This window comes from Balaenoptera physalus, assembly GCF_965194825.1.
Source record: "Balaenoptera physalus genome assembly, chromosome: 20".
Classification (NCBI taxonomy): domain Eukaryota; kingdom Metazoa; phylum Chordata; class Mammalia; order Artiodactyla; family Balaenopteridae; genus Balaenoptera; species Balaenoptera physalus.
The window spans coordinates 11,958,105-11,983,830 of NC_138901.1; the positions used below are offsets into that span (position 1 = coordinate 11,958,105).

Consider the following 25,726-nt stretch of genomic DNA (forward strand, 5'->3'; position numbering starts at 1 on the left):
GGCTGGGCATCCTGAGCTGTGTAGTGACCACATCACACCACATGCTGTCCACTTAGCCATTCCCCAACTATGAGCCCACAGCCTCCGTAGCTTTTAAGGTTCTGACGGCTGTTTGTAAAGACTCAACCAGTTTACACTCCCCCAGCATCATGTGGGGTTGGGGGAGATGCCCGTGGCCCCAGACCTCACCCCCTGGCTCTGGTCAGGGCACACTGCCGCCCGCTCCTGCCTTCCCTTCACTAATCTCCACGGGTACAGCTGGGCACAGGGGCTGGGCTCTTTGCAGCTCCCATCTCCTAGGGGCTGAACATAAGTCAAAATCTCTGGGGCATGGGGAGTCAGTGTTTAATGGGGACAGAGCTTCAGATTGGGACAATGAAGTATTCTGGAGATGGACAGTGGTGAAGGCTGCATCACACAAGTGTACTAATTACCACTGAGCAGCACACTTAAAAATGGTTAAAGTGGTGATGTTTACCTCACGTGTATTTTACAATTATAAACCTTCCTCAGAAAGTACCAGTGGGTCAGTGTCAGCTGGCAGTGGGGAGGCACCTGGCACAGTGTCTTGGGGGCACTGAGCCCTCCAGCCCCTGCCCCAGGCTTCCCGGTGACCTCAGCTCTCTCGGCACACAGATAACTTCTACCTGCGCAACCTGCCGCCCCAGCCCACGCTCCTGCCCTCCAACCACAACTTCCCCAGCGTGGCCCGGGCCGCCCCCGGCCACCCCATCGGCTCCTGCAGCCGCGACCGGGGCGAGGCCGGCCACCTGCAGAAGGGCGCCAAGGAGTTCGACCGCTTCCTCATGGGCAAAGAGAAAGCCGGCAAGGCGGCCGAGGGCAAGGAGCGGCTGGCGGTGGAGGAGGACGTCGTCAGGGGGCGGCACAAGCTGGTGCTGCCCGTACCGGGGGACTCGCACTGCAAGGAGGGTGGCGTGGCCCGGGGTGCCTGCGAGGGGCGCCCCAAACACCTGGCCTCCTGCCTTCTCAACACCAAGGTGCTCGACGGTGAGCTGGGCAGGTCTGCGCTGGCCAGCTGCGCGGGGGGCGTGCTGGGGCGGCCGGGTGTGGGCGTGCCGGCCTCTGGACGCTGCACCAAGGAGGCAGCCGGCCCTGTGGAGCCTGGGCCAGCCTTCGGCGAGTGCCTGGAGCGGAGGCAGATGCTGCACCACGCCGTGCCCTACACGGTGCCGTCTGGCCTGCCCGCCGGGCCGCCCCCACCCCTCAGCACGGCCACCGGCTCCTTCCCCTGCCTGCAGCTGCATGGGGGCCCGGACGGGCTCTGCCCCCTGCAGGACAAAGTCCCCCGGGACCCGAAGGCCAGTGGGCCCACCTTCGTGCCTTCCGTGGGACACCTGGCCGACAAGAGCCGCCCCTTCCAGGTGGCTGAGGCCTGTGCCGTGGCGGGTGAGGGCAAGGACCGGCACCTGGATGGGGCTGCAGCGCCTGACCATGCTGCGCTTTATGGGGTCTCCTATGCCCACCTGAAGGCCGAGGGCAAGGGCGAGCGGCGGCCCGGGAGCTTCGAGGCGGCCCTCAACCCCCGGCTGAAGGGCCTGGAGTACCTGGACAGCGCAGGCCCTGAGGTCCCCTTCCCGGGGCTCCCCAAAGCAGGTCTGGACAAAAGCGGCTACTTTGAGTTACCCGCCCCCTCACAGGACTGTGCCCGGCCAAGTCACCAGGACCCGTTGGGCGGGAAAGTCACCCAGGCCTGCTGCACTTTAGACAAGACTGCCAGCAAGGAGACCCCTGTGGGTGCCCCCGGGGCCCAGAAGGTGGCTCGCATCCGGCATCAGCAGCACTCGGTGGGCCCCGAGGTAGAGCCGGGGAGCAGCGGGGCCGAGGCCAAGCGCAAGTCTCTGGAGCTGGCGTCTCTGGGCTACGGCGGGCCGCCCCCGCCCCCGTGGAGTGTCCAGTCGGGCCAGGGGGCCGCCGTGGCCATTAGCGAGGAGTGCAAGGCTGGCGCCTACCTGGACCCCTTTGGCGGCACCCTGCAGCAGGCCGCCCTCCTGCCTCAGGACCTGCCTGCCCCGCCTGACGAGGTCTCGGCCATGAAGAACCTGCTCAAGTACAGCAACCAAGCACTGGTCGTTGGCCAGAAGGTGCCCTTTGTGGGCCTGGGGGGCCTGAAGGCCAGCTGTGCCCAGCAGGACGGGAAGTTCCCAGCCTCCAAGGGCACAGGCCAGGCCCCCGGCGACGTGGAAAGGCCCGACTGTGCCCGAAACCGAGAGCACGACGCTCCGCATGGCGATGGGGAGGTGCGGCAGCCGCCTGTGGGCATTGCGGTGGCCTTGGCCCGGCAGAAGGACACGGTGAGCCGGGCGGAGTCAGCCTACAGTGCCAACACAGGGCGGCAGGGCCGGGCAGCCCCCGCCTTCAAAGGTATGGCCCCTCCACAGAGAGGGAGGCGTGGGGCCGTGTTGCTGACCTGCCCTCATCCACGCACCTGAGGCTCCCAGAGCTGGGCCCTGGGCCTTTGTGCCCATCACCTCCCCATGTCTCCAGGCCCTCCCAGGGCTGCCCTGCCCTGCCCCTCCCCTGTGAGGCCCATGGGGCAGGAGACCCTCTCTTAGTTCGTCAGCCCCCCGGCTCGAAGTAGGGTTCCTGCTTGCTTTAGCTGCTGGCTCCCGGCCGCCCCAATCCTCACCCCTTTCTACCATCTCTAACCTGTGCAGCTAGCAGTGGGCCCCGCTCCACCCACGCTCTGGACCTGGAGGCCGAGGAGGAAAGGGTGCGCCTGTGTGAGGACCGCCTGGGGCTCGCCGGCCGTGAGCTGCTGCTGCAGTAAGAACCGGGCTGCAGCCTTCGGGGTGGGGTCCGGGCCGCGCCTCTGGATTCACCCGATAGTGCCGTGTGGGATTAAGTGGCCGCTGTGTCAGGTTTTGTGGCCTGTCTCGGGCACAGCTGTGCACCCACCCCAGGCTTTGCTGGGGTTTCTGTCCCTGTTGGAGGGAGTTCTGCTAACTCCCCCTCCCTCCTCTGCTAACTCCCCCTGTGCTGGAGGACCGCTGCTGGGACAGATACTGGCGCTGAGCGTGACCCCGAGGGGTGAGGTGGAGGAGCTGGGCCAGGGGTGGCAGCTGTGCTGAGCCCCCACCCATCCCCCGTGACGTACAGGGACAGCAAGGACCTCGTGGAGTTCGCCCGGATCCACCCGTCAAGCGGCTGCCCTGGAGACCTGGCCCCCCATCTCATGATCGCCGGGGGCTCCTCCCTGCAGAGCAGCCAGCTGGGCGGGGACCCGGCCCCCCATCCCCACCCTGCCCACCCTCCCTGGCTGCCCCGCACCCGCAGCCCCTCCCTGTGGATGGGGGGACATTCCTACGGTCAGTGCTCTGAGGGCAGGTAGGGGTGCATGGAGCAGGACAAGAGTCCTGGCCGGGCGTGGTGGTCATTGCTGGCCTGGGACTGACAGCCCTCAGCCTGGAGCCCTGCTTCCTGCCCCGCACTGCCTGACCTCAGTGCCCTGTCTCCCCAGGCCTCGGGCACCCTGCCCTGCACCAGAACCTGCCCCCCGGCTTCCCTGCGTCCGTGCCCGGCTCCATGCCCCCCGTCTTCCCCCTCTCCCAGGACGCCCCCACACAGCTCGTCATCCTGCCTTCTGAGCCCACGCCCCACGCCGCCCCCCATGCGCTTGGTAAGGGCCTCCTGGGCCAGGCTGTTTGCATGTGCGGGTGTCAGAAGTGGGTCTGAGGAAGGGAGCAGCCCCCCATGGGGGTTGGGGAAGGGACAGGGAGGCAGGCACCCGGCCAGAGCCCGGGAGGCAGGTGCGAGGCGGTCGAGCGGGAGGTGAGGGCTGGCAGAGGCCAGCTCGGTGGCTGGGATGCAGCCCAGCGCCCTGTCCCCGCCAGGGCTGACGACCCCTTTGGCCCGGCCCACAGCTGATGTCATGGACCAGGCTTCACTGTGGCCCCCCATGTACGGGGGCCGGGGCCCTGCCTCCCACATGCAGCACCCAGGCCAGCTCCCTGTCTACTCGCGGTCCCAGTTCCTACGGCAGCAGGAGCTCTACGCCCTGCAGCAGCAGCAGCAGCAGCGGGCCACTCAGGCTCTGGAGCTGCAGCGGGCCACCCAATTCCAGGTACCTGCCCCCTTGGCCACGCCCAGCTGGGACCCAGGGCACTGCTGGCTGCCTCTCTGCTGCCACCTGGCCTGGCCCAGGAGTCCCCACTGCACACTCCCCCAACCCCTGCCCCACACTGATGTGATGCCCTGAGCAGGGGGCCCAGCCGGGCTGAGCCTCTGCCCCAACCCAACAGCAGAAGCCTGAGGACCACCACCTGGAGCTAGAGGAGCCCGCCCAGGAGAAGGCCTTGAAGTCCACCCACAAGCCAGTTGCCTTAACCCCCACGGCCAAGGGCACCCCCTCACCCGCCACCACAGGCCCTGCCAAGCTGTCACCCTGCTGCCACTCTCCCGCCCCGAAGCCCCCCGCCAGCTGCCCTACACCACCGCCGCATCCCGGCGCCCCGTGCACTTTATCCGTCTGCCCCACCGGCAGCCCCGGGCCAGGCTCCAAGCTGCCCAGCGCCGAGGAGAAGAGTGGGGAGGGCCAGCGGCCCGGAGCCGACCTCAACACGTTGGAACCAGGTGAGATCGGGCGGCACTGGGCTGGCCTTGGCCTGCCCCCCTCCACTCAGGCCTGTCACCTGTCTGGTGGGCAGAGCTGAATGGGGGGCAGGGCTGCCTGGCTTGGCACCTTCAGGGATGCCCTCACCGACCCAGTCCCCCCGATAGCGCCTGGGGCAAGGTCGCCTGTCCCCCTGCTCTTTCTCTTCCTTCTTCTCCACAGTCCTTCTGGGGGACCCATAGGGGAGGCACTCAGGGCCCCCGCCCCTGGCAGATGGGGCAGGATGAAGGTCAGGCCCAGCCGGCTGGCACTGGAGCCTTGTGGATAAGGAAGCGCCTGGCCTGCCGGGGACGGTGGCAGGACCACAGGGCAGCAGCCACGAATCTGGGCAAGGGAGCTCGTCTCACTGTCAGGGCCCGAAATGCCACCACTTGGGCCCAAGGCAAGGAGAGGCAGCCTGTGGTGGAGGGTCCAGGCCCAGCCTCGGCCTCTGCAGCCGTCCTCCCACCCTCCGCCCCCCAGCTCCTCCACAGCTACTTGATTCTCTCTGAATTAGGCTGAGAGTGTACACTGGAAGCCCGTGTGGCGAACATAAAATTTGTCCCAGTTCCACAAGAAGGAGGCTGAAGCCATCCGAGGTTGTTGGGTTTTTTTTTTTAGAGTTTTTTTCCTTTTTTTTTTCTTTTATTGTAGTTAATGGGGCATAATGCCTCCGACAGGCTGCCAGCTCGTTCTGGTTCAGGGAAAGCCCTGATTCAAGTATCTTGTTTTAAAATCCCCCTTTTCTGGTTAGCCACACCACACATACCAGAGATGGCCTCCAGGGACCCCCATGGACCCCCCCCCCCGAGGCAGTGGCAGGAGCTGGGGAACGCACAGCTGTCCTGGCCAAGGAGGAGGGCCTGGGGGCTTCCCGTCTTGCACCCGGGGCTCCCCTGCTGCCCCCCTCAACATACCACGTCCCCGTTCCTGCCTCACACATATCACAGGCAGACGGTTGGCTGGGGACCCTCCCCGCCAGGTGTGGGTCTGAGGTGTCTGAGGTCACCCTCACCCCCAGCTGCTCTCTCCTGACAACGCCCTCTTTTGCAGACCTGCCTCCCGGATACACGTGCCCTGCGGCCGGCTCGGGCTTCTCCCTGCCCCGCGTTGTGCACTCATCTGACCTCTCGGACCCCGAAACTATGCAAACCGCCCCGCCGGGGGCCCAGCCTGAGCTGGCCAGGACGTTCCCACCCGGGGAGCTGGGCCCACACAGCCCCCAGAACCTGGAGGAGCCTGGGCTGCCCTCAGGGGCCAGGGAGGCCACCCAGGACCTTGCCGCACACCCCCACCCTGCCGAGCGGGGACCCCCGGGGAAGGCAGCGGACCCCAGCCCACTGGAGGGGCTGCGAGAACTGCGGTGCGGGGCCCTCCTCGAGGGAGGGGGCCCTGAGGCCACTGGCCAGGCTGATTCTACTCAGGGAGGGGCCCAAGAGGAGAGGACCACAGAGGAGGGGCGGGAGGAGGGAGAGCAGGGGCCCTCGTTGGGGGCCAGCCCCCAGGCCATGGAGCAGCAAGCAAGGAGCCTGGGTGTCCTGGATCAGGCCAAGCCGGGCAAGCAGCAGCCCCCTGCAGAAGCAGAGGCAGAGGAGGCGGCCAGGTTCAAGGAGGCCGAGCTGGAGGAGGAGGAGGAGGAGGACTGGGGGTTGACTCCCGACAACAGCCAGCCGCCCAGGGAGCTGCCGGGTCTGGACGCCCTGGTGGCAGCCACCATCAACCTGGGGGATCTGCCCGCTGTCAGCCCACTGGACCCTCAGCCCCCCACTGTCCCTGGGCCACCCAGCACAGCTCCCCTGCCCCGTAGCTCAGGGATTCATGGCATTGCCCTGCTCAGCGAGCTGGCCGACCTGGAAATCCAGCAGCAGAGGACTGAGCCAGACCTGCAAGGTAAGCCCCATCCCTCCGGAGCCCCAGGAGCTGGACCCTTGGGCATAGGCTCAGGGTCAGCCGGCCAGACAGTGGCCTTCAGCCCTGCTCCGTTGTCCCCACAATGTGGCCCCTTGTCAGGAAACCAGGCAGGTGTGCCCACACGGTGTTACCCCCACCCCTGGCTGCAGGATGAGCCATGGGGTAGGGCCTCAGGGCCGAGACTGCACCCTGAGGATGGTGTCAGAAAGGTGGCTGTGGATATTCACGATGCCCTGAAGGGGCTTGAGGGTGTCTCCAGTTTACACACAAGGATGCCAAGGCCCACAGGGGTGGGGGTGGGGGTGGGAGTGGGGGTGGGGGGTGGGGGTCAGGTCACTAAACTACGGGCTCACAGCCAGGAAGCGGGTAGGAAAGATGGCGCTCTTGCTATAAGCTTTCACCTCATTGGGTTCTGCAGCTTCCGAACCTAGCCTGCATGGGGCCCAGCTCAGGATGTGGCAGCCCTTGCCTCCCAGGCCCCGGGGAGGTGGCACCCCCCACGTCCCCCTCAGCCTCACTAGGCCTTGGGGCTGACCTGTGTGACAAGATGCTCCTGGCCTCCCTGCACCCCGCCCAAGGGCCCCAGGGTGCCAGCCCAGGGCTGGTGTCGCCCTGACTCGGACCAGAGCCCAAGGGCCAGGCGTTTGCTTAGGCCTCTCTAGCACTTATGTCCCTGACAGGGACCCCTCCCAGGCCGTCCCTGCTGGAACCCCTCAGGGGGTGGGGGGAGCACCCCCAGCCAGGCTTTGTGCCCCGTTGATATTTATAGAAAGAACCCAACGAAGTCCTCAGCTGGCCCACTCGTTTTCCCACCGCGTGAAGCTCTCCACTGCCCACTGCCAGCCGCCAGCACCTCTTGTGCTGCCTGGAGATATGGGAAGGTTCTTGTAAAGTTAATTTCCCTGAAGGTCTCTGTGTCACTCCTCTCTTGTCTGACCAGAGGGGCCACGACTGTGCTGAGGAGAGTAAGCCGGGGAGCCCTTGCCTGTCAGGAACCCTGGGAGGGCCTCGCTTGGAGCTGTAGCGTGAGGCGGGGCTGCCCCGGTCAGGGCCTTGCTGCCCAGAGCCACTGTGTGAGTGTGGCTGGCGTGAGGGTGCACTGAGCGGGATGCCGGGCGCCACGTGTGTGGCCACCAGTCTGTGCATGTGAACGCCTACTGGACCCGTGCCCACTCACTGAATGGATGCTCACGTGTAGACCACGTGTGTCCCATTGTGGGTACTGCAGCTGCCAGCCCAGGCCAGGCCCTGCTGCCACTGCTGGGTCTCCACCCCACCCTTCCCTTCTGGAACCTTCAAACCCCCCTCTCCCCTCCTGTTTCTCCCAAGACCCCCGCCCTCCCCTCTTGGAGCCCTCAGGCCTTCACCCTCCCCTCCTGCTGCTCCCAGGCCCCCACCCTCCCTCTGTCCCAGTTAATTGGCCCGTCTGCGCAGCCTCTCAGCTCTAGAGCCGTTCTCTACAAGCTCAGCGACTGCTTTGCCTGAAATTACTTAGGAAATCAGCTCATTTTCTGAGCAAAAGGCAGGACTCACGGAGAAGGCGGGAGAAGACCATCTCGGGAACAGGCCAGGGTACAGAGGGCTGAGGGAGGGGTAGAGATCCAGAGGGACATGGGGGCCTCCTGCCCCCTCCTCCCGGAGGAGACCCCCTGAAGTACCTCCCAGGCCAGGCAGAGCTGGTGAAAGGCCAGGTGGGAGCCCCTGAGAAGAGGGGGTGAGGAGGTAACCAGGTTCTGAAAGGTGACGTGGCCCCCAACTCCCATAGCCGGGCCGAGTGGCGCTGGTGTTCGGGCCCCAGGCTCTTTGCTCCCAGGCTGGGGCCAGCCCCACCCTCACTGATGTGGGCGTCCAGAGCCCTCACACCCTCCACCAGTAGGACTTGGCCGCAGGACCCTGGCTTATCCCCCACCTGGGCTCAAGTCCAGGGAGCTCAGTGGGCAGGCTGCCCAGCCTGTGGACCTCCATCGCAGGGGGCAGGGACTTAGGCCCCAGATGGAGCCCTGGGATGGGAGGGAGTCGGACACTTCTCTGGCCATTCACTTGGCTGGTGTGGATGGTGGGGCCTGCCTGCAAGGGCCCATCCCCAAGACACCCAAAATGCCCCACTCTGCATTTGGAGGGGCCACTGGGGGGCACGGTGCCCACTGGGCTTCCCATCCACCCTGGAATTTTGGGAAGGCCAGGCCCTGTCCCTTCCGGAGTATGGCTGCCCCTTGTTCCTGAGTGACCCACCTCACTCAGGTGAGTCAAGATCCCAGACCCCACTTTTGAACTACCCTGCTGACCTGCACCCCTCCTCCCACCTTCTCCTGGCCCCGACAGCTTCTGCCAGCCTGGCTGGTTGGGGGAAGTCCAAGCCTTGGCCCTCTTCTGTGCCTGTGGAGCCCTCAATCTGCCTGGACAGCCCAGCCCTACATCTCTCCTGGGACAGGGATTACAGACCCCGGAGGCTTGGGGGTGGGGCTGTTATTGTCTGCTGCACAACTCCCTGAACCAGAGAGCAAGGCAGGCTGTTGTTTGGAGGCCAGAGAAGAGCCTAGCAGCACCACCACCCCTGCCATCTCCCCGAGCCCACCATCCCCCCGCAGAGCTCACCCTGCAGGACTTTGCAGTCTCAGCAGCCTTAGCCTGAGGAGTGGGGGCGGTGGGGGGGTGTTCAGGGAGGAACAGAGGGGCTTCCTAGCAGTCACAGTGACCCCAAGAGACGAGGAGACCCTGTGGAACTTTTAGCTGAAATGGGGCTTGCAGATATCCCTGCCCTAGCTGGAGATGGGAGGAGAAAGCCCCCTCAGCGCCTCCCCCACCTTCCCAGGGCACCTTTGACCCAGCAACCCACCTCTGGCCTTGACCCAGCACTGTGTACAGAGGGTTGAACTTCCGGTGTCCACCTGTGCTTTGTCCCATTACTGAGGGTGGGTCACCCTGATGACTCCATCAAGGCTATGGCTGGGCACTTCCTCTTTTGTAGTTACTAAGTATTTCGTGGGGAGGGACTTTGAAATGGTGTGCTATCCCCTTCCTCTTCAAACATTGGATTCATTTATCTATATCAGTGTGACTTGTGGATTTTTATTCGCTTCAATCCATTATAATTTGTCACTGTCACTGTTTAATTTTGGTGACTGAATTGTCTCAGATTTGGCCCCTTCAGCTGGATCATCCTCTGAGAACTTCCTGTGTTCCCAGCTCACCCCGAACCTCCCAGTCCCTGGAATCAGCCATTTCTCCAAGGAGCCCAGTTCCTTTCCTCAGAGAATTTTAGAAGCCAAGTTCAGGGTGCTAGGTGTGCTCGTTGCTACTGGGGTGTTGCTGCTCTCAGGCCTTCTCAGAGGGCAGAGCTGGCTGTGTGTTCTAGAAATCACGACTGCCCACTGACACCTCCAGCTCTAGGCACCCTGTCTGACCCCACAGGGCTCATCCTGGCTGGTTCCTTCCCCAGCTTCAACTCCTCGGACGATCAGCCCACCTGTGCATGCCCACCCCCCATTTCTGCCACCACCCTCTCCCCGTGGTTGCACTCAGTCCCAAGTCTCCACTCCAGGCCTGTCCCTGAATGGACACTGCCCTCCACTGGCTCGGCTCTGACCCTGCACTGGGCCATCTCTCCCCACCCACTAGGGCTGTGACACTCCGGGTTTTCATGGATCTGGAAGAGGGCAAAAATGCAAGGCAGTTTCTGTTAAGGGCGTAACAAGCCACGTGCCTAAATGGTTTGGGCATTGTCCTGAGGACTTGTGCCATCCCAACTGGCCTGGCCCACGGTTACCAAGGGTGACACCTCTCCCACCCAGAACGGAGGCGAGTGCTAGGTGCCCATCTCATTGTTCCAGGCCGCCTCACTCTGCATGTCTCAGGGAGTCCGGCTGCCTCGGGGCGTCAGGGAGTGGGGGGTGGGTACACGGGGTAGGAGGGAGTAGTCTGGGCTGTGCTGAGATGCAGGCTGACATCAAGAGCCTCTTGCACACACACTGACCCTCATGTCCCCCGCAGAGGAGGAGGATGTGCTGGCCTTCAACCTGCAGCGCCTGGCCACGCTGGCCTCAGCCTGGTCCCTGGTAGAGGCTGCTGGCCTGGACAGCCCCGCCTCCTTGGCCCAGCCCCCCACTGCCGACTCCTGCAGGGCTCCCACGCTCACCCCCCGTATGCAGATCCTGCAGCGCAAGGACACCTGGACCCCCAAGACCAAGCCTGTGAGTGGGGGGCCCTGGTCGCCCCCATTGCCCAGTGCCGTGACCTGGGGGAGGCCTCGAGTGCCCAGGCTGGCCACCTACCCACCCCATCTTGGTCCCCTAGCGGGGCTCACAGGCCCCTGTGCCCCTGCCCACTAGGTATGCCCACTGAAGGCTGCCATCGACCGGCTGGACACGCAGGAGGTAGAGATGCGCGTGCAGCTGGCGGAGTTGCAGAGGCGCTACAAGGAGAAGCAGCGGGAGCTGGCCCGGCTGCAGCGCAGGCATGACCATGAGTATGGCCCAGGCTGGCAGTGGGGTGGGGAGGGCTGGAGCGTGGCTTGGGGAGACACCCCCAGTTCAGGCACTGGGGCAGATGTGGGCACAGCCCAGCCCAGGGCCACCGCCTTGTGGGCAGAGGTCAACCTGTGTGTGCTGGGTTGAGTTGGGCCAGAAGTGGGGGCCTGGGAGGGTCCCCAGAAGTGGTGGAAGGTTGAGGCGTTCACTCAGCAGAGAAACCAAGGGAGAGTGGGGTGGTGGAAGAACCACCCAACAGAGACTGGTGCAAGGCAGAGGCCAGTCCTCATGATAGGAGGGCAAAGGGTGAGAATAGTGGTGTCTGAGGGGGCTGGGAGGCCGGGGCAGGATTGGGGTGTGGGAGGGCGGAGGGAACCCCTAAAGTTGCCGTAGCAGTGGGGGGAGCCCACCTGACTAGAGTGTGCAGGACGGCTGAAATTGGGAAGCAGGGATGGTGGGGGCAGCAGGGACGCTGGCTCAGCCTTGCTCTCTGTTTGGGGACCAGGCTCCCCAGGCCAAATCTTGGGAGGGCCCACCCCCTGCCACAGCCCCCAAGGGCATTGCCCTCTCCTGGACCCCTGTCAGGGAGCCAGGACGGGCGTCAGCCTCTGACCACCCCTCCTGTGGCTCCCAGGAGAGACGAGAGCTCGCGGAGCCCTGCCAGGCGAGGGCCCGGCCGGCCGCGGAAGCGCAAATACTCCAGCTTGCTGCCTGGCCTGCGACCCAGCGAAGGCAAGAAAGTCAAGTGAGTCTTGCATGCATGGGCCCCAAGGGGTGCCTGGGGCCAGAGGTTACTCAGTGGCGCTGGGCTGGCCCAGGTTGCCCTTGAGGCCCGGGCAGTGGGGGCTGGGCTCCTCTCTGGCTTCCGTGGCCGCTGGGCCTCCCTCACAGCTTCTCCTGAAGACCCAGAACCCCGGGCCAGTCGCGCTGGGGAGCGTCTGGGGCACTGAACCCCTAGCAGACAAGCCCCTCCCCCTGGGCCTGGGGCGTGGCCACACCAGCTCCACGCACCTGGCCGTGGCCGGGGCCGTGGCATCCCTCCTGCCAAGCCCCAGCCCCCACCCGGCCCCACGAGTGCGAGGCGGCGTTGCGTAAAAGCCTCTTTATCTGCACCGTATAGAGTCGTTGGTCACGCTGCGGTGCTGCGCACGGCTGCCGGCGCGCGGTTATTATCCATTACCCGCCCGGCGCAGTCATTGGCGCACTCCCGGGCCTGGTATAATTGTCCTTCTCGGCTACAAATTGCCTCTCCCGGCAGGCCCATTTGCATAAATCCTCGAGCTCCTCCAAACACGATTGGCGCGGCGTGTGCGCGCTGCATCAATCCTGATGATTTGGTAATAATAGTTAAATCGGCACTAAATGGTTCCTTCAATTAAGACAGAGGCAAAAAATTAATCTCAGGGCTTTATGTCACAAAACATTAGCAAACGCGGAGAAGGTTACAGGGAGGGGAGTTCGCGAAGGCTGCTGTGGGCGGGGAGGGGATGCACCATATGGCTGTGGGGCCTCCCCAGGCTGTCCCTCCGCCCTGCCCAGGTGTCACCCGGCGGGGGCTCCAGGGGCCTCCCTTTGAGGACCAGCCAGAACTGTAGGGGCTGCTGGCTAAGACCAGAGCCTGGCAGGGGGCCCTGCTGGGGAGCCCCTGGCGAGGCTGCCCCATGCTTTGCTCGAGCCCACCTGGCGCCAAGCCCCTGCCTGACCCTGGAAGCCCCATCCTGGTGCTTGTATTGTGGCCACTTTCTCCACTGACCTGAGAAAACAGGCCCTGGCTGGACGGGGAAGGAAACCAAGGCCAGGGCCCTCCCTTCCTAAGGATCGGGGTTCTCTCCTACCCTCTTCCCATCTCAGGCTCCTACCCACTCTCCATCCCTCTGTGGGGCCCCTGCCCTTCAGTAGCTGCTGACAGTTGGGCCCAGGCAGGAAGTGGGAGGGCCGAGGCCCGGAGGCCAAGCATGGTTCCGGGCCGGCTTCCTGCCCGGCCTCTCTGGGCAGGAAGGTAAAAGTTGACGTCTGGCCGCACAAGGCCAGGGCTGGGCCAGGGCCCTCAGCCTCCATCTGTGACTCATTTTCATTAATGCTATGTGGGTAAGGGAGGGAGTAGGTGAGAGGCCCAGCCCCCAGCCCCTGTCTGGCAAAGGACAGGCAGCCAAGCTCCCAGCCTCACACCTGTGGGACACAGGGAAACAGGCTCAGAGTCAGCAACTTCCAGGGCCCCATCTGGGAGCTGGGTGGGGGGTGCAGAGTTCCTCCTTTGAGACGGAGAATTGAGGGCAGGGAACAAAGCTCTGAGGGGTCTGAGCCCAGCACTGGGGGTCCCTGGGGGCTAGGAGGCAGAGCCTGGGCACAAGTTTCTCTGGCCGCTGCCCCCCACATCCTCTTCCTGGCAGTGGCAAAGATGCTCGGGGTGGACCCCTTTCTCAGGGGCCTCTCCTGATGCCCTCTTTGTTCCTAACTACGGTAGCTGCTGGCCTTTGCACTCACTAAGTGACCTTAGTGAGTGCAAAGGCCAGCATGATCCCACCCCAGCCTTGCAGAGAGGCACAATTTAAAGCATCCCCATTTTCCAGGTAGATAGACTGAGGCCACAGCACAGGTCACACAGTGGCCCAGCTGGCCACAGACCCCTGGCCCCTGAGCACTGGGCTGCCCCTCCCCAGTGGGCAGAGGGGGCTAGCTAGGTAGTGGGTGCCCAGGTGTCTCAGCACTGGCTTGGCCCCCCTGGCCTCCCAGCAGCTCTGTGTGCTTAGAGGAGACTGGCCCAGGGGCACAGCCTTGGCCGGGAAAGACGCAGGGCCCTTACAGGGGCAAGTGGGTCTCCCAGACATACAGCTGCACCACACGACCCACCACGGCGCCCTGGCTGCCGCCACAGGGACTGTCTCGGGGACAAGGCCCAGGCGCCCAGGTGTGACCTGCACCCCCCGTGCTCCCAGGGCAGTACGGTCCAGCCTGAGCCTGCTGTGCACCGAGCTGCGGGGCGGCGATGATGAGCCCTCGAAGAAGCGAGGCCGGCTGGAGAAGGGCGCCTACGTGGGCCTGCAACCCGCATCTGCGGTGAGTCCCACAGCAACCTCACCCTCAAGCCCGGGTGCAGGATGTCAGATGGACAGGACAGGGGGCAGGCGGTAGACCAGCCCCAGGCCAAACACTGCCACCCCGCCCTGCCCCGTGCCACCATCCAGCTGGGGCCCCACTGCTCAGATGAGCAGACCAGGCCCAGCGAGCTTCATGTGCCTCACACAGAGGCGGCCTCTGAAGCTGCAGGTATGACCAGGGGCCGGTTATGCTCCGTGACACCTCCCCTCCCTCTGCTCACTCCAGCGGGAGGAAAGGAACACACAGTTATCATAGGTCACAGGAAGGCTTTTTGGGAGGGAGGGCCCACGATGTCCACCATGTCAGGTGCATACCTGGTGTAGTGGGTGGATCAAGGGCACTGCCCCTCCCTTGGGACAGGCTCCCCCAGGGGTGCCAGCACCCCATTCCTTCTCAGTGCAGTGGGTGCCTCCCACCCCTCACCTATTCTAGGGTCCTGGGAGGGACAGGTGAGAGGTGGGTTTGAGTCTGTTGTCACTTTGCCTGTCCCTCCCAGAGCAGGAGGCTGGTCCCTCTCTCTAGGACACGACAAACACTTGGGCCCTTGGCCTCCCTCTTCCAAGCTGAGTAGGCTGGGCCGTCCAAGGCGGCTGTGAAATGGGGGACAAGACAGGCACAAATTTAGGCTCCAGTGGGCAGGTCCTGTGCCCCGGGGCCAGACTCCCTCTCAGGCATTTTGGAGGGCAGGGCCAGCGAAGTGCCACCTTTCAAGCCCAGCACTGGCAGAGGGGAGGCCAAAGGTCGCAGGGCCGTGGCTCAGGGTGGGGGACCCGGTGACTGCAGCCTCCACCTGCCCGTTTACAGGAGAAGGTTCGGTGCAAGAAGAGCAGTGGTCAGGGTGACCTGGCATCTGCAGTGGCCCACAAGGTGGCCCAGCTGAAGCCGAAGGTCAAGAGCAAGGGGCTGCCCACCAGCCTCAGCCCCTTCCGGCGGAAGGAGGCCACCCCAGGGGGTCGCATCCGGAAGAAGCTGTCACGAACCAAGAGCGCCAAGGTGTCTGGGGCAGCCCGGCACCCACAGCCGGATGGTGGCATTGCTGGCAGGGAGACACCTAAGTTCCCAGCCCAGCCGGCAGCGGCCGCAACACATGAGGCAGGCAAGTTGTTGGTCTGAGCAGCGCAGCAGGACCTCCATGGTCACTGGGGGCTGGGGGAGTGGGTGGGCGGGAGCTGGAACAGCCATCAGAGCCTGGTCAGGGCTCACTGCGTATGCCGGACACAGGGAGAACCTCTCACTGGCCCAGGATGGGTTCTCCGTGCCCCACCCCCTCACGGGGCGCCACAGGGAGAAAAGAGGCTGCTGGATGCATCCTGGAAAGAGGGGCTAAAAATAGCCCTTCTGCCTGCTCCAGCCCGCCTTCCTGCAGTGTCCGGCCGGGTGACCTGGAGGGGTTATCTGGCCCCCAGCAAACGCACATGTCCAGAAACAGGAGCCTGGAAAAATAGATGCTTCCTCACTGCCAGCCCCTGCCCTCTCCCCCAGGTCCCGCCTGAGAAAGAACAAAGGGAGGGAAGAGGAAGCAGGAAACAGGAGGGCATCTGGCAGGGGGACGAGGGAGGGGAAGGGGCTGCCCTGGGGAAGGGGATCCCCAGCCCTGCAAGGTGGGTGCACCACTGCCCAGAGCATAAGAAAGGAAAACTGAGGCAGAAAAAGGGAGGTCAGAGAGGCAGCCCCTTTTCCTTTCTGGTCCAAACACCCTCACCTGGACACCTGGCCCAGGTGCCTGCCCTCGAAGCAGCCCCGGGATGACAATGACGGGCTCCACTCAGCCCCCAACCCATCCGTACATGCGAATGATCCGCTCCCCCAACCCCACCCCAAAATGGCACTGCTCTGATGCCAAATCACCTGGACCACCCGCCTCTCCCCAGGCAGCGGCTCGGACAGTGAAAACTGCAAGGGTCTATTGGAAACAGAGGCACCCGCCAAGGAGCCCGGGCTGGCACTGCACGCCGGGGCCCGCGTGGCTGTGCTGGGGCCCTCGCCCTCCTCCGTGGTCAAGATGGAGGCCAACCAGAAGGCCAAGAAGAAGAAGGAGAGGCAGGGCTTGCTAGGTACCCAGGGGGCGAGGGCGGGCTGGGGCAGGCCTGGCCCGTGAGGGCCCCAGCAGGCAGCTGGGGCTCCTGCGACGGCCTCCCTCCCTCCCTCCCCAGGGGCCTGCCGCCTGTCCAGCCCCGAGAGTGAGGTCAAGGTCAAGAGGAGGACGGTGAAGGCCAAGGTGGGCAGCAAGCTGGAGCAGGCCCCGGGGCGCAGGCCCCCAGGTGGGCCCGGCAAGAAGAAAGCCAAGGGCAAGGCCAAGGGCAGCCTGCGGGCAGAGCCGGGGGCCGCACCCGGCAGGGAAGCCCTCTGCAGCCCCACCCGGGCCTTCACCTGCCATGAGGAGGGCAGCAGGCTGGCCAGTGAGCGCCTCAAGAGAGCCACGCGCAAGAGCACGGTGCTCCAGCCAGGGCTGCGGGTGAGGGCCAGTGGGCACCCCAGGGTCCTGGGCCCAGCAGGGTGGGTGCCAGATGTGAAAGGGCTTCGGGGACATTTACTCCACTCTTTTTCTCTACTTGCTACACCAAGTCACACTCTGGGACTCATATTCAGGGTCACACTCAGGGTCAGCCTGAGTCACACCATGGTCAGGCTGGGGGCAGGAAGGCTGGGGCCACCCTCACCTCAGCCCCTCCCCTCCGACAGCGGAAGAACGGGGCCCTGTCCATCGCCCTGTCGCCCCGCAACGCCAAGGCCATCCTGGGGAGGGGCAGGAAAGCGGGCAAGGTGAAAACCAAGGCTGTCGGCAAACAGGTAGCATCCCCACCCCGACCTTGGGGCCCAGCCAGCCCTGACCCCTCCTGCCCCTCCCAAGAGAGCTGACACTTCTGACCCCCCAGGGCAAGGGCCGGGCGGTGAGCCGGCTGCTGGAGAGCTTCGCAGTGGAGGACGACTTTGAGTTTGAAGACAGCAGCAGCCTCTCAGAGGAGGAGGAGGAGGAAGAGGAGGAGGCCAGTGGCCCCCTGAGCGCCGAGCAGAGCGCCGCCTTGGGTGAGCGGCCGGGAGGGGACGCTGAGCGTCTGGGGCCAGCAGTGGGCAGGTGGGGGCCAGGTGCTGACACCCCCATCTCCCCAGCACGCTCATGCACCATCCACAAGGAGGACCTACAGGACGGGCTGCCCGTGCTCATCCCCAAAGAGGACAGTCTGCTCTACGCGGGCAGCGTCAGGACCCTGCAGCCCCCCGACATGTAAGGCCTGGGCGTGCGCAGGGAGGGACGTGGGCTGAGACCTGAGCGGGAGGTGGTGGATGCGCAGGCCTGTCTCATGCTCCCCTGCCCGTGCCCCTCAGCTACAGCATCGTCATCGAGGGTGAGAGAGGCAACCGGCAGAGGATCTACTCACTGGAGCAGCTGCTGCAGGAGGCGGTGAGGGGACAGCCCCTGCTCGGCTCACCACCCCAGGGAGGTGGGCCTGGCTGCACCCAGCCCCTCCCGGGCACCCCTTGGCCAGCCCTGCCCACTCACGGCCGCCACCCCGACTGGTCCCGCAGGTTCTTGATGTCCGGCCACAGTCCAGCAGGTACCTCCCGCCCGGCACGAGGGTCTGTGCCTACTGGAGCCAGAAGTCCCGCTGCCTCTACCCAGGCAGCGTAGTGCGAGGTGAGCCCCGCCCAAGGACCCCCAGGGAGGCCCATCAGCCCCTCCCCTTAGACGAAGCTGCAGATGAGAGGCCCCTCCGAGCCCCCACCCGAGTGCCAGGGAGGGGACCCTGTCTCTCAAGGAGGGCCTTCCGCCAGCCCTGCTTCCCAAGCCTGAGCCGGTCAGACAGAGCAGACGATAGCATCAGCTCCCTGGTCGCCAGGAAGAGGCGAGGGGGGACCTGGGGTGAGGACAGGGTGGAGCCTCTGGCTGTCCAGAAGGCCTAGCAGAGAAGGCGCCCCAGAGCCCCAGACCTGAGGGTTATAAACTGGTCACCTGGGCACCAGCTTTCCTGGGGTAAATCCTTCTGCCCCCTCCCCCAGGCACAGGATGTGGGGGCCCTGCGGTCTGACAGGTGCGGGGGCAGGTGGGCGGGCAGGCCTCAACCAGGCATGTGTTTGCACACATGCGCGAGTGCGTAGGGAGAGGTCGGGGCCCCGCATCCCTGTGAGTGTGCCCTGGGATGCGGGTGATGGATGGCGGTAATATTGCCTCTCCGGCCGCACTCCGGGAGGTGGAGGGGAGGCAGGCTGCTCCCAGCTGCCATGGCAGCTCCAAGGTCAAATGTGATCAGGGAGCAGAATATCCCAGCATCATCTGTCAGGCGCTCCGGAGCCCATGCTGTCATCCTCCCGTCCCGGCCACCTGGCCACCAGGGAGAACCCCGTGGGCCCCGAGCAGAGGGCCCCGTGCTCAGGTGGGCCCTGTCTCCAGGCACCTCCAGTGATGAGGAAGAGGACCTGGACTCCGTGGTGGTGGAGTTTGACGATGGGGATACTGGCCACATCGCCGTCTCCAACATCAGGCTGCTGCCTCCGGACTTCAAGATCCAGTGTGAGCCCCAGGGCCCTCCAGCGTGGGGTCCTTACCTTTCTGGGTCAGCCCCTATGGCTGGAGTTGGGCTGGGCCTCCCCTGGGCCCAGACAGTCTCCCAAGGAGGGAGCAAGGGGAGGCAGTCACCCCGACAGCACAGCGCTGAGGCCACTGGTCCACTCTGCAGGCACAGAGCCCTCACCAGCCCTGCTGGTGTCCAGCAGCTGCCGAAGGACCAAGAAATCTTCCTGCGAGGCACCCCCGCCTGGTGAGGCCACTGCTCCCAGCCTGTCTCCCAAGGCACATGATGGCCCTGAAGCCTCAAAGACCTCCGGGAAGAAATCCGTAGGCAAAGACAAAGCTGGTACTCGCGGGACTGCGGGGACCTCGGGTGGGGAGGCACCCTCGGGAGTGGGGGGGCCAGAAGGGGCGGGCAGGTAGTTCCTCTGACTCTCCCTGGCCTCTCCCCAGGCAAAGCGGAGCTCCTGGCCTCCGGTACCAAGCCCTCCGCGGGGGCCTCAGACCACTTCCTGGGCCGCCGGGGCAGCCCGCTGCTGAGCTGGTCAGCGGTGGCGCAGACCAAGCGGAAGGCGGTGGCCGCGGCCGCAACAGGTGGCAAGGGGCCGGGTGTGCTGCAGAACCTCTTCCAGCTCAACGGCAGCACCAAGAAGCTGCGGGCCCGCGAGGCGCTGTTCCCCGTCCACAGCGTGGCTGCTCCCGTGTTTGGCAACGGCTTCCGCGCCGACTCCTTCAGCAGCCTGGCCAGCTCCTATGCGCCCTTTGTCGGCGGGGCCGGGCCCGGCCTGCCCGGGGGTGCCCACAAGCTGCTGCGGGCCAAGAAGGCCGAGCGGGCAGAGGCCGAGAAGGGTGGGCGGCGGCGGGCTGGCGGCGAGTTCCTGGTCAAGCTGGACCATGAGGGCGTGACCTCCCCCAAGAGCAAGAACTGCAAGGCGCTGCACGTGGGTGACAAGGACGTGGGGCCCAGGCCAGGGAGGCCCCTGCCCAGCCCCAGCTATGGGCACCCGGCCCTCGTGGGCAAGGACAGGAAGGGGCGGTCGCCTGTCCACCCGCTGCCCATGGGGCTGGCGCTGCGCAAGTTCGCAGGCCAGGCCGAATACCCGCTGCCCTGCGACAGTGACTGCCACAGCTCCTACTCGGACGAGGAGGAGGACGGGCCTGGCCTGGCCCCCGGCGTGCCCTCCCGCTTCCTCGCCCGCCTTTCCGTGTCCTCCTCCTCCTCGGGCTCGTCCACCTCCTCCTCCTCGGGCTCCCTGTCCACCTCCAGCCTCTGCTCCTCGGATGACGAGGGCTCCTCCTACAGCTCAGACGAGGAGGACCCAGCCCTGCTGCTGCAGACCTGCCTCACCCACCCGGTGCCCGCCCTCCTGGCCCAGCCCGAGGCCCTGCGCGCCAAGGGGGCTGGCCCACACCCGCACGCCCAGCGCTGCTTCCTTTCCAGGGCCGCGGTGGCCGGTGGGGGCGTGGGCGCGGGCCCCAGCGGTGGCAAACCCAGGCTCAAGCGCAAGGAGGCCCTGAGCTTCTCCAAAGCCAAAGAGCTGTCCCGGAGGCAGCGGCTGCCCTCCGTGGAAAACCGGCCAAAGATCTCAGCCTTCCTGCCCGCCCGGCAGCTCTGGAAGTGGTCGGGGAACCCCACACAGGTAGGTGGGCCCAACCATGCACACTTACACACAAGACACACCATCTGTCTCTCCTACACACTCTCTGCGTCTCTCTCTGTCATTCTGTCCTGTGTCCCCTGCCCGCCGCCCGTCCCCGAGGCTCCTGGGTCCTCACTGCCCTCTGCCCCTGGCTGTCTCCTACAGAGACGTGGCATGAAGGGGAAGGCCAGGAAGCTGTTCTACAAGGCCATCGTCCGGGGCAAGGAGACGCTTCGCATCGGGGACTGTGCCGTCTTCCTGTCGGCTGGGCGGCCCAACCTGCCCTACATCGGCCGCATCGAGAGCATGTGGGAGTCGTGGGGCAGCAACATGGTGGTGAAGGTCAAGTGGTTCTACCACCCAGAGGAGACCAAGCTGGGGAAGCGGCAGAGCGACGGGAAGGTGGGGCCTGGGTGGGGCAGGGGGTCCGGGGGTGTGGGCAGGCTCAGACTGGGGGGCCTGGGAAGGGGTATCTCAGCAACTGGCACCAGCAGCCAGAAGGGGAGTGGTCATCTATGGACATCCCTCACCCCCGAGTCCCACACCTCAAGGCCTCCCGGCCCAGGCGTGCCGTGGGCCCCACCGGGAGTAACACGGCTGAGGGCTCAGGCCCCAGAGCCAGGCCACCTGGATCCCTCCCTAGCTGGGCCTTTGTGGCTCCCCATGCAATGGGTGACAGTTTCACCTGGTGGGGGACTGTGGCCCACAGCAGCCTGTAGCACCAAACAGGTCCTGCCCTCAGCAGCCCATGTCCCCCACCACGGGCCCGCTGATCCCTGCCTCCCAAGGTCAACCCAAGACAGAAAATGCCCCCAGCTCACTTTCCAGTCTTCCCTGAGAACCATGTTTGCAGACGGTGCAGAAACAAGTGTTTTTCCAATTCTGCCAGCCCGCTGGGGTTCCGGGTGCAGACCCTGGCCACACTGTTAAGAGCTTATCCAGAACTGAGGGTCCCGGGTCGGGTGGGGTGCGCTGGCCAAGGCCAGACCTGACGCCGAGCACTCCTCGCCCCCCTTCCCCAGCAGAACGCGCTGTACCAGTCCTGCCACGAGGACGAGAACGACGTGCAGACCATCTCCCACAAGTGCCAGGTAGTGGGGCGCGAGCAGTACGAGCAGATGACACGGAGCCGCAAGTACCAGGACCGGCGGGACCTCTACTACCTGGCGGGCACCTACGACCCCACCACCGGGCGCCTGGTGACGGCCGATGGTGTGCCCATCCTGTGCTGAGCCTGCACAGACCGGCTGCAGGTGACCCACCCGCCCCGCCATGCCCAGCGCCAGAGCCACGGGGACGTGAGGACGTGAGGACCCAGCCCCACGCCTCCAAGCGGGAGGCTGGCCCACACCTCGGAGGGGCAGGTCTGAGCAAATATGCAAACCCACCAAGGCAAGACCCAGGCTTTTTTATTATTTTCCCTGGAAAGAGAGAGAGCTTTTGGGCATCAGAACCCAGTTCCATCCGTCTGCTGCGGAGGGTCAGCTGTGCCCCGACTGGGACCTACCGGCCCTCTCTGTTTTCCCACATTGGCAGTTCACGAGAGATTAGAATCCAAGCCATATTTTCCCTAGTACCTCCGACTGTCTCCCACCAGGGAAAGCAGAAATCAGGTGTGTTGTCTATTTATTTCTCTATGTAAATATTGTATTTCTGCGGGAAAGTTTTATGGAAAAAAAGCCGAAAAGGATTTTTTTTCCCTCACACGCGTAACGAGGGTATGCGTGCGTGAGTGTGTGTGTGTGTGTCTATGTATGTGTGTGTGTAGAGATTTTGTTCTGGGGGGGATTTTCTTTGAAAATGCACTGTTTTCCTCAGCCTAGCTGAGTTCCAACTGGGGCGTCTGTGACGACAGAGGCAGCTGGGGGCGGGGGCAGGGGGGCCAGAGGGCACAGGAGAGGTTAGACAGGACCCTAGGTTACACCTGTTGATATCTTGGGGGGACTGTCTAAGATGGAAGTCACACTCAAGTTTATTTCCTTTTAATTCATCTCCTGGGAAAAAAAGGACTGGGGGGCGGGTTTGACGATGAGGGTCCCTCTGGGAGAGAAGGGATGCCAGAAGCAGGCTCCCCAGCCCGAGAGTGTGACAGCAGCCATATATGTATCTTACCTCTGTTTAAAACAAAGCAAAAATGAACAAATATTTTAAACTATCGATAAGAAAAAGTGATGTTTTGATTTTATTTCCTGAATGCTCCAAGTTATTTCTGATTTCCGTCTCAATGGCCAGCTTGTCCAGCCTCCACTCAGAGCAAGGAAGGAACTGGCCCCCGCCAGCTCATGTGGAGGTTTCTGGGACTTTTCTGCGGCCACTTGGCAGGGCCGCTGGCCTGGCAGGCTAGTGCTTGGGGCACAGAGCAGGGTTCCTCCTGCCCACAACCCAGCCTCGGGTGCATGGAGCAGCCCTTCGCCCAGCACCCTGGCTACCGTGTGCCGTGTGGGTGTCCCAGACCCTCAGCACCACCCCTGTAACCCTGGAGAACTCATCACACCTTCACTTCTCCTGAGGCCAAGAGGGACAAGCAGGGCAAGCCAGACCCGTGGCCCAGCAGCCCTTGTCCCCGAAAATACGCACTGAGGGCCACGTGCTCCTATGTCTCACCACACTAAGTCTCCCCTGGCCACACTGGGAGCCCCAGGAAAGCCCCCCAAGTTAGCCACTGCTCCTTAGGACGGGCTCTTGTGTGACCCACAGACACAGGCCAGGTACCTGGGAAATAAGGGATGTCAGTGGGTGCCCAGGCCCCTTTTTCTTTCCAACCAGGAAATCACCCCTCCGCCGCTCCTGGTGGCTTCACGGGAAGTATAGGGACAGGGAGGGGTTCCCCTGCACCCCAGCTTTCTTCTCCCACCCCAACGCTCCCCTTTGTCTCGGCTCGAGTGCAATATTTCATTCCTGGTGGTCGTCCTGGAGAGGCGGCTGAGGTCCTGCTGGCGGCTGGGGAAGCGGGAAGATGCTGTGAAGCGACGCGGCCAGTGCCAAGGCGTGTGCGGGGAAGGCCCAAGCACAGAAATGAGAACCTGAGGCTACTTCCAGCCCCAAGCACCGAGGCAGGAGCGAAGGAACAGGCAGCCTTTTCTTGGCCCTCCTGCCCTCCCATTGGTTCTTCTCCCTAGTCCATGGATTTTTGTCCTTTGCTTTTCTCTTCCCGTCCCCCTCTGTCCGTGTGCGTGCGGACAGCGCGGCCCCTCCCACCATGGTTAAACCTGGCAAAAGCACGACTCTTGTAAATGTGTAAACTAAGAGGATGGTTGAATTTTTTTTTCAATGTAAACACTAAAAACAAACAAAAAAAAATACAAAGGTTTTATGAACAGCAAACTCTATGTAAAGGCATTTTAGTATTAAATTTTTTATTGATAACTTGCTTAAGAATAAATATATGAACTATTGTGCAGGTTTTCAATGGTCCGGAATCCTAACTGCACCCCAGTGTCCGTGTGCATGTCCCATGGGGACTCCCTGGAGGCCCCAGAGGCTAGGGTCTCAGCAGATGAGGGACTGGGACATCTGGGTCAGGCCTACCTCGGCTGCGGCAGCCGAGCAGAGCCCCTTGGGGTGCTGGGCCCGTGAGAGGCACATGCAACCAGGATGATTTTGGTGTGGCCTTGGCCTTTGAAACCCCCCAGGATGAGGGTCCCTTATCTTAGGAGATCTCCCCCATGGTGGGTGAGATGTTCAGCCTGAACCAGTCCATGTGGCCAGGCCAGGTGCCCCTGGAGGGGAGGAGTGGAGGGCACAGACACAGGAGGAAGGGTGGTCCCCAAAGTGCAGGGGAGGGGTCTGCGCAGACCAGACAGCAGACGCCCTCCTCAAGGAAGGCATGAATTTACTCATTTGACAAACGTTTTCAGCTGTGCAGGAGTAATAAACAGCAGTCCTGATCATTCAACAGCGGGTTGGCCCCCCAGGGCCTGAGGGGTGTTGGGCGGGGGTACATCTCAATGCATCCCCCGGCCAGAGAGCCCCAGCCAGTGAGGCTGCAACCCCGAGGGCTTTCCAGGAACCTTACCAATTTGGGGGGGGGTGCTGTTTTTCCTCCACCTCTAGGACCCCCTGGGGATGGACCCCCTCAGCTGGGATTGGGGACCCTGGTGAGGGAACCCCAGGTCAGGGCAGATAAGCATGGGGCATGGGGCTGTGACCACTGTGACCAGCACTCCCCTCCCCACCCAGCGCGCCCCCCCCACCGCGGGCCATTTGCACATATGCACAGACACACTGCCAGCCCACCCACTCTGGGGCTGCCCCGGGCCAGCCCTGACCACGCCCCTTTCCTCGGAGAGAGCAGAGGGGCAAGACCCCTCCCTGGGATGCAAAAGGACCGGCCCGGCCCAGAGCATGGAGACCGAGGCCAGGCGAGGCCTGACAAGCTCTTCCCTTGGCCCCTTCCGAGCCCAGCAAGGAAGAGTAGTGGTTAGAGTGGGACTCCTGAGCCGGCGGCCTGGGGCCGCAAGGAGTTGGGACAAACAGTCTGAGTGCCCAGGTTCAGCTGTGCCTGAAGGCAGGCGCCCTAGCCCTTGGATTCTCCGAGTCCATGAGTCAGCAGCCCCCACTTTGTGCAGGTGAGTTGGGTTTCCAGCTGCTCAGAAGGGAAGCCCAATTCCAAGGGCTGCAGCAGGGAGAGGGAGCGAGTGGGTCCAGAGGAGGCCTTGGGACCAGGACGAGTGACAGAAGAGGTCTGAGAAAGGAATGCCTGCTGACCAGGGTTTCTGGCTCAGAGCCTCTCTGTCGGGGGAGAAGGGGGCAGAGACCCCCTGTGAGCCTGGAAGACCCACCATCCTCAGTACCTGCGGTTACGTGCTGCAGCAGAGTCCACGCGGGACCTGGGCCAGAGCAGGGGAGAGGGTAGGTGAGGAACACAGCAGGTGGCCAGGAGGGCCGGAAGCTGTAGCCGGACTGTGGCAGAGGCTAGACCCTGAGGGGCCCTCAGTGCAAGACAGGGTCTGCACTGTCTGCTGGACAATGGGACACACCGAAGGCTCTAGGCAGAGAGTCCGAAATCAGATTGAGACCACTCCATCTGTGACCCCAGAGTCAGAGTTACAGAGGCTTGTCCAGCATCTGAGGGAGGAGTTGACACCAGAGAAAGACTAAGGGCCTGGGGTGGGGGCAGGAGCACAGGTTTGGGCTGGAGGGTGAGGGGGCCCTGAGGGCCAGAAACCAGGGAGGGGCGCCAATGGGCCCAGGAATGTGGGCAGGTGGGGGTGAGCTGGGGGGCAGGTGAATACTGGGTCACAGCAAGTGAGGACCACAACAGGATTAGGTGAGCCCCCAGGGGTCTGTCCCCAGCAGCCCCATCTCCTCCTCCCCTCCCCCACCCACCCCCTCTTCCCACCTTAACTCAGACAGGGTGGCCCTTGCCTTCCAGAACCTCCTGCCTCCCAGAATAGGGCCTGGGCAAGGGACGGGGGTGGGCACGTGAGGCTGCAGAGCCCCAAGGGTTAAACACACGGGACTACGCTTGGATCAAGACAAACGAGCCATTATG

At 63.9% G+C, this 25,726-nt stretch overlaps 1 protein-coding gene across 4 annotated transcripts in view; it reads left to right on the forward strand.

Moving 5' to 3' along the window:
- The window catches only part of BAHCC1 (BAH domain and coiled-coil containing 1), a 57,102-nt gene extending 33,475 nt beyond the window's left edge, over positions 1-23,627 (forward strand). The window contains exons 4-27 of one of the 4 annotated variants that reach the window (XM_082441282.1): positions 637-2,382; positions 2,676-2,784; positions 3,118-3,326; positions 3,479-3,637; positions 3,882-4,081; positions 4,260-4,590; positions 5,663-6,499; positions 10,511-10,710; positions 10,849-10,985; positions 11,621-11,731; positions 13,923-14,043; positions 14,890-15,185; positions 15,961-16,139; positions 16,239-16,540; positions 16,768-16,875; positions 16,962-17,112; positions 17,197-17,311; positions 17,413-17,488; positions 17,614-17,722; positions 18,476-18,595; positions 18,762-18,938; positions 19,046-20,232; positions 20,398-20,634; positions 21,255-23,627. In XM_082441282.1, coding sequence (XP_082297408.1) covers positions 637-2,382; positions 2,676-2,784; positions 3,118-3,326; positions 3,479-3,637; positions 3,882-4,081; positions 4,260-4,590; positions 5,663-6,499; positions 10,511-10,710; positions 10,849-10,985; positions 11,621-11,731; positions 13,923-14,043; positions 14,890-15,185; positions 15,961-16,139; positions 16,239-16,540; positions 16,768-16,875; positions 16,962-17,112; positions 17,197-17,311; positions 17,413-17,488; positions 17,614-17,722; positions 18,476-18,595; positions 18,762-18,938; positions 19,046-20,232; positions 20,398-20,634; positions 21,255-21,464 — 7,427 coding nt within the window. In that variant the 3' untranslated portion in view covers positions 21,465-23,627. The remainder of the gene's footprint in view (positions 1-636; positions 2,383-2,675; positions 2,785-3,117; positions 3,327-3,478; positions 3,638-3,881; positions 4,082-4,259; positions 4,591-5,662; positions 6,500-10,510; positions 10,711-10,848; positions 10,986-11,620; positions 11,732-13,922; positions 14,044-14,889; positions 15,186-15,960; positions 16,140-16,238; positions 16,541-16,767; positions 16,876-16,961; positions 17,113-17,196; positions 17,312-17,412; positions 17,489-17,613; positions 17,723-18,475; positions 18,596-18,761; positions 18,939-19,045; positions 20,233-20,397; positions 20,635-21,254) is intronic. The other 3 variants (XM_082441285.1, XM_082441283.1, XM_082441284.1) reach the window with 3 other exon arrangements.
- The last annotated feature ends 2,099 nt before the right edge of the window (positions 23,628-25,726 follow it).